Consider the following 6,963-nt stretch of genomic DNA (forward strand, 5'->3'; position numbering starts at 1 on the left):
AGAGATTTGGGGATCAGCCCAAGGTCACACAACTGGAAGCCAGGAACAGATGCCAGGGACGGTGACGGCTGCCCAGGCTGGGCTTGGTAAGGTTCAGAGATATGACACAACTGGAGACCTTCCTGCCATTCTCACACCTCATGCTCCACCATCTGAGACAGTTGCCAGGGACAGAGTTGCCATGTGACTGGTGGCAGAGCAACATTTCTGCCTAGATAAGGATACATTTACAGATGAGGCAGTACTAAGGTTGAGGCCCAGGTAGCCACCAACTCTGGGAAACTCAGGCCATCCAGCTTGGGCTGCACAACTGAGCCAATGGGACCAAAAGAAAAAGCAAGGACTTTGAAATAAGACAGTCCTGGACTCTCTCTGTTCTTAGTGGCATGACCTTGGGCAATTCACTTTACCCCTTTGAGTCTTTTTTTTTTTTTAACTATTTTTTTTTTACTTATTCATTTTAGAGAGGAGAGGGAGAGACAGAGGAGAGATAGAGAGAGAGAAAGGGGGAGGAGCTGGAAGCATCAACTCCCATTTGTGCCTTGGCCAGGCAAGCCCAGGGTTTTGAACCGGCGACCTCAGCATTTCCAGGTCGACGCTTTATCCACTGCGCCACCACAGGTCAGGCCACCCTTTGAGTCTTAAAAAGTAAAAATCTTACTTCATAGGGAAGCTCTGAATATTAGAGTGGAAAGTTCCTGGCACATAGTAGGCATTCAATAAACAGCAGCCATATTTCATTATCTTTTTGCAAGGGCTTCCCAGAAGATACATCTCTCAGGAGCTCTAGGAATACAGACTTGGAAAAGAGAGTTCTTTTTTTTTTATTTTTTTACAGAGACAGAGAGAGTCAGAGAGAGGGATAGATAGGGACAGACAGACAAGAATTGAGAGATGAGAAGCATCAATCATCAATTTTTTGTTGCGACACCTTAGTTGTTCATTGATTGCTTTCTCATATGTGCCTTGACTGCGGGACTTCAGCAGACCAAGTAACCCCTTGCTCGAGCCAGCGACCTTGGGTCCAAGCTGGTGAGCTTTGCTCAAACCAGATGAGCCTGTGCTCAAGCTGGAGAGCTTGGGGTCTCAAACCTGGGTCCTCCGCATCCCAGTCCAACACTCTATCCACTGCGCCACTGCCTGGTCAGGCAGGAAAGAGAGTTCTTAACGATCTTTTTCTGTAGGGCCCCCAGAACTGGAGTGAGGAGAAGGGGCCTACTAAACTGCACTGTGGCAAAGTTCTCCCAGCCCCCCAGGGTCCTGGCTCCCTTCCCTGCAGCCTGTTCCTTACCAACAACAGGAGCTGAGCCCCAAGGTTAATCAAACAAGCCAGTGATAAGGCACTTCCAGGTTGGGCCTTGTGTTCAAGGTTTGTCCAGCGCAGGGGCTGACTTGCCAGCTTAGCAAGAGTCCTGCAGGCACCAGTAGGGACACCTGCCATGGCCACCTGCTGATTGTGCAGTTGAGGCCTTGGTGCCCTGGTACAGCTTGGGTTAATGACCCTGTTTATCCACTTGAGTCATCTGATAAGGGGCAGCCGGGCCAGCGGACAGGCGGCCCCATGCCCTGCACCAGCCGCTTCATTGACTGAAGTGATAGCAGGGCCACGTGGAGCTCCCAAGTCCCCTCCCGTGGCACTTCCCCACCAGTCCTGCCAGGGTCAGTGTGTTATTTTTTTTTCAATGAACATGACTTCTGGAGTCAAGGTTGTGGGGCCATTCCCCCCTCCTCCCCACTGTGTATATAAATAGCACCCGCAGAGCCGAGCAGAGGGCGGGATAGCTGGGAGGAAGGAGGAGCAGATCCTCAACCATGAGCTCCAGCCAGCCGGGGACCTGCCCATGCCAGCATGCTACAGGACGCCCAACCATTCTGTACGCACTTCTGAGCCCCAGCGTCAGGGCCAGGCCCTCTGTGCCCCCAGCCCGCAGGCACTGCCTCTGCAGGCAGCATCGGCCTGTCCGGCTGTGTACCCCTCATCGCACTTGCCGGGAGGCCTTGGACGTTCTGGCCAAGACAGTGGTCTTCCTCCGGAACCTGCCGTCCTTCTGCCAGCTGCCCCCTCAGGATCAGCGGCAGCTTCTGCGGGGTTGTTGGAGCCCCCTCTTCCTGATTGGGTTGGCCCAAGACACTGTGACCTTCGAGGTGGTGGAGGCCCCAGTTCCCAGCATCCTCAAGAAGATCTTGCTGGAGGAGCCCAGCAGCGGTGCAGGCAGTGGCCAGCAGCCGGATCGGCCTCAGCCCTCACTGGCCGCGGTGCAGTGGCTTCAGTGCTGCCTGGAGTCCTTCTGGAGCCTGGAGCTGGGCCCCAAAGAGTATGCCTACCTGAGAGCGACCATCCTCTTCAACCCTGGTGAGCTCCCAGACACTCCAGGATGAGGGCCAAGGCTGGAGGTGGTCAGGGCCCAGCCAGGGAAGGCACCTTCTGAGGGTTTGACATTCATTATCTCTTTGGGTCCTCCTCACACTAGTCATTTCACAAAAGAGGCTCAGAGAGGCTAAGTGACTTGCTGAGGGTCACAGTCAGGTAGGGGCAGAATTCAGGTCTGTTCACACCAGAGACTGGTCCTTACCACTCTGCTCAAGAAGCCTGCCCTGACCCTCAGGGAAGGTGGGAGCAGGGGAGGAGTGGGTGGGCAGACACAGCTGTGCCTCTGTTGCAAGTAAAACTCAGTGGATTTAGAAAGATCACATGGAAATAGGGAGTGTGGGGAGGAACTTTTGTAAAATTCAGCCAGGAGAGCAATACATAGAGTTGGTGTTCTTTGTAGTTTGGAGAGCATTTTTTTTTCTAATTTATATACTGACTTTAGAGAGGAATGTGGAGAGAGAGCAAGAGAGAGAAACATTGTTCTGTTCCTGTATGTGCCCTGACCAGGGACCAAACCAGTAACCTTTGTGTTTTGGGATGATGTTCCATCCAACCAAGCTATCCAGCCAGGGCTAATCTGGAGAGCATTTAGATGAGAATTCTTCACCAAGAGGCCCTAAAAAAAATGCATAAATTATAGTAATTAATTATAATAATAGGAGGGAAATATTCTTATTATACTTATCACACATCAGGTCCAATTCTGTGGTTTTACATATATTAGGTCATTTAAACCTCATAACAAGCCCAGGTGATAGGTACTATTATTATACCCATTTTACAGATGAGCAAACCAAGGCACAGAGATGATATAACTTGCTCTAGGTCACATAGCTGATCAGTGATAGCCTGGGACTCTAACTCAAGCAGCCTTCCTCTTTGCCATTACTCTACACTGCCTCTCCATAAATCAACAGATGAATAAAATGATAAATAAGTAAATTGAGGAAGTAGTAATGAGCCCTCAAAGGTTGAGTAGTGGCCTCGTTACTGGCCCCACCAGTCTCACCCTGTGGTGGCTGGGAGTGGGGTGCTCACCAGCCTTCTTTACCCTCTGTCTACAGACATGCCAGGACTCCACGCCCCCTCGCACATCTGGAACCTGCAGCAGGAGGCTCATCAAGCACTGTGTGAGGTCCTGGGGCCCTGGTGCTCAGCAGGCCAAGGCCGTTTGGCCCGTGTCCTCGTCACAGCATCCACCCTCAAGTCCGTTTCGCCCAGCCTGCTTGGGGACCTCTTCTTTCGCCCTATCATTGGAGATGTTGACATTGCTGGCCTCCTCGAGGACATGATTTTGCTGAGCCGACCTGCTTCAGCTCAAGCAGAGATCAGCTGTAGCATGGGCAGAAGCTGGCAGCACTGATCTGGTCAGGCTGTCCCCAGGGGTGACCCAATGCTCCTAGAGGGGGCAAGCCTGTGCAGACAGCACTCAGTTCCCCAGGAGCAAGCTGGCCCTGGCCCAGCCAGATGGACTATATGGATCCGCACTCAGCCATATCCCGTCTTGGCCTTCCTTGCTTTGGACACAGTATTCCAACTATTTGGCTGGCCCTTGACAGTCTCCAGATTCTCTGGGCCAACACTCCTGTCCTCTCCTGGGATGGGGATGGAAGCTTAGACTGCTCATTGGGCCAGATGTCCTACTGACTTTGTACAGAACTGACTTAAGTTATTGGTTTTTGTAATAAAAGGTTTTACACCCTTGGAGCCTGACACTGTCGTTTGTGCAAGTGGAAGGGACAGTCTCACCTAAGCCCACAACCCCCATCAGAGGGAAGAACCATAAAGGATGCAGGAGCCAGGTTCAGAGAACTAGGACATTAATTCTCAGAGTGGATGATTTCATTTCTGGGGATGAAATTTATTTTGCATGGGTCTAAATCCAAGGAATAGGACCACTTCAAGACCCTATCACCTCCTGGCCTTTATCTTTGAGGAGAGGGGGTTTCTCTTCACCCTCAAACCCCTCAATGACCCCACCCTCAGCTCCTCTCCCTTACAGGCTCGCTCTCACCTCAGTGAGTGTCAGATCATAGCCAGTAAGGAAAATGAAGCATCCATTCCCAACTGAAACAGACAAGGTCACTGGAATTTCTGCAGTTTGGCATCATTCACTTGCCCCATACCTGCATCCAACAGAAGAGGATGGCCCATTGTTCTCCCTGTGGAATGGGGTAAGGACACCAGAGCTGGCTGGCAGCTGCTCAAAGGCCAAGGCAAGCAGAGGTTTAGCTGTTACAGTCTGAAACATTTCCATGGCACTTGGTTTACAGCCACTGCCCTGAGTCCCCTTCACTCCCTTGAGCTGCCCCTGTATCCAAATCCTTCTCCTGGAATCCATTCCCATTGTCCAGCAACTAGAGAGGCAACGGTTGGCATGGCCATGGCCTCCAGGACTGCTCCATTCAGGGCACAGCTTGAATCTATTCTGGTTGGTCAATCTCTGTTCCTCATTATTTGTTAAATATTTTGAATAACACCCAGGTCAGGGTGACTGACCTGCAGGGTGGACAGGAGGAAATGATAACATTTCAGGCCTCCTCCTTTCTGCAGCAATAAGGCCTGCCTCGACCAGGTCCCACCCCCTTCACCACCACAGTTCGAATTTTTCTCATGGGGGCCAAGTTAATTATTGCTCAATGAGAGGTCATTCACTTAGGGACAACAGTGTAGGAGCGAGTTGTCATTCAGGTCTCTAAGGCCCCCAAGGATAGGAGGCACAGTTGAAGTGGCCCTGTACCCATTATGGGCTCCTAGGGGCAACAAAAAGGCACCCTGTCCCTTATCCTATCACCCACTCACCACTCAGAAACACAGAAGGAAACAGAAACACACAATTCAGACCCAACAACAAAGAAACACACAACTCAGACCTACATATCTCTCTCTCTCTCTCTCTCTCTCTCACACACACACACACACACACACACACACACCCTAAGATGTACAATTCAGCCATAAAATAGACCCTCCAGCCTGACCAGGTGATGGCGCAGTGGATAGGGCATCAGACTGGGATGCAGAGGACCCAGGTTCGAGACCCCAAGGTCGCCAGCTTGAGCACGGACTCATCTGGTTTGAGCAAAAGCTCACCAGCTTGGACCCAAGGTCACTGACTCGAGCAAGGGGTTACTCGGTCTGCTGAAGGCCTGCAGTCAAGGCACATATGAAAAAGCAATCAATGAACAACCAAGGTGTCGCAGCAAAAAACTAATGATTGGTGCTTCTCATCTCTCTTCGTTCCCGTCTGTCTGTCCCTAACCATCCCTCTCTCTGACTCTCTGTCTCTGTAAAAAAAAAATAAAAAAAAAAAAGACTCTCCATCTACCCACACAGCATTGAAATACAGATACCCTTACTCCGCGACAAACAACAGACCCAAACCCATTCACACCACAGAGACATGCACCCAGACTGGATGATGATACATATTACAATATAATGAGGAAAACAATGCTTTCTCTGTGAGACTGTAGGCTTTCCAAAGGTGAGGACTGTTTCTCTGTTATCAGCATCTTAGGAGCGGGATCTATGTCTCATCAACCAGAGACAGTGGAAAAGAAAAGAGGCTCAGACAGGCTTTAAAACTTACTCAAGGTCTGGGTAGATCACTGGGATTTGAATGCAGGCCTGTAGGACTCTGGAAACCAGGCTCTTGCCATGAGCACAGGCTGGAGTGAGTCATGTTCAGGCTCAGGCTGTCTGGAGCCAGCTCAGCCACTATTTACTGACCATCTACCTTTCAGCCATGATCTCTGTCCTCAGGCCCCGCCAAGAATGACTCACTAGGAAGCAGGGTCAGCCTCAGGTACCATTTTATTATCATTATTATCACTATCTTCATTAGCCAAATCATTGAGTGCTTATTAAGTAGTCAGCCACTGACGTGAGCTGTACTGACACACCCTGACCATGGGGCAGTGACATATCCTAGAGCTTATGATGCCTACAAAAAGCCAACACCCACTAGCCAGCCATTCATCCATTCATTCCATCATTCAACATCTCTCTTGACATCCACTTGTACCAGACCCTGTGCTAGATAACAAATGACATGGAATAAATAAGATTCAGTCCCTGAGTTCTTTGAACACCCTGTTTATGGCTAAGAAAGACACATAAGTAGTAACTGTAACACAGAGTGATCTGAAGTGTGGTAGAGGGAATACAACAGGCAGCAGGCGCTCAGAAGAGGAAGTGATTAAGTCTGCCTGGAGGTGGGAAAAATGTTTCCGTCCAGTGGTGACTGCTTTGAGCTAAAGAGAATAAATAGGGGTTTGCCAGGCAAACCAAGTGATGGGCATTCCAGATAGAAGGGGTGATAGGTGCAAAAGCACAGGCATCTCAGGGAACAAGGGAAAGTGCAGCTGAGGGCAGCTGAGGCCCAGGACAGCAAGAGATGGTGGACAGAGACCATGTCACAGAACAAGGCAGCAGAGAAAGGCAATGTCAGTGAAACTGGTAGAGGTGACAAGGCTAAGCTCTCCGGGGAATCAGGATTAACAAAGGGGAGCACCCATTCCTGGCAGGTCATTCTGGGTAGCTACTAAACATTTACTGAAAGCTGTGTTCCAAACACAGTACATGAATTA

General features: G+C 50.3%; 1 protein-coding gene across 1 annotated transcript; it reads left to right on the forward strand.

The window, feature by feature from the left end:
• Nucleotides 1-1,752: 1,752 nt before the first annotated feature.
• Nucleotides 1,753-4,078, forward strand: NR0B2 (nuclear receptor subfamily 0 group B member 2). Its single transcript, XM_066265120.1, has 2 exons — nucleotides 1,753-2,353; nucleotides 3,436-4,078. Exons 1-2 carry the CDS (start codon nucleotides 1,813-1,815, stop codon nucleotides 3,732-3,734), a joined length of 840 nt encoding a protein of 279 aa, XP_066121217.1. The 5' UTR covers nucleotides 1,753-1,812; the 3' UTR covers nucleotides 3,735-4,078.
• Nucleotides 4,079-6,963: the final 2,885 nt, after the last annotated feature.

Source organism: Saccopteryx bilineata, chromosome 3 (assembly GCF_036850765.1).
Source record: "Saccopteryx bilineata isolate mSacBil1 chromosome 3, mSacBil1_pri_phased_curated, whole genome shotgun sequence".
In the NCBI taxonomy this organism is placed as follows: Eukaryota; Metazoa; Chordata; class Mammalia; order Chiroptera; family Emballonuridae; genus Saccopteryx; species Saccopteryx bilineata.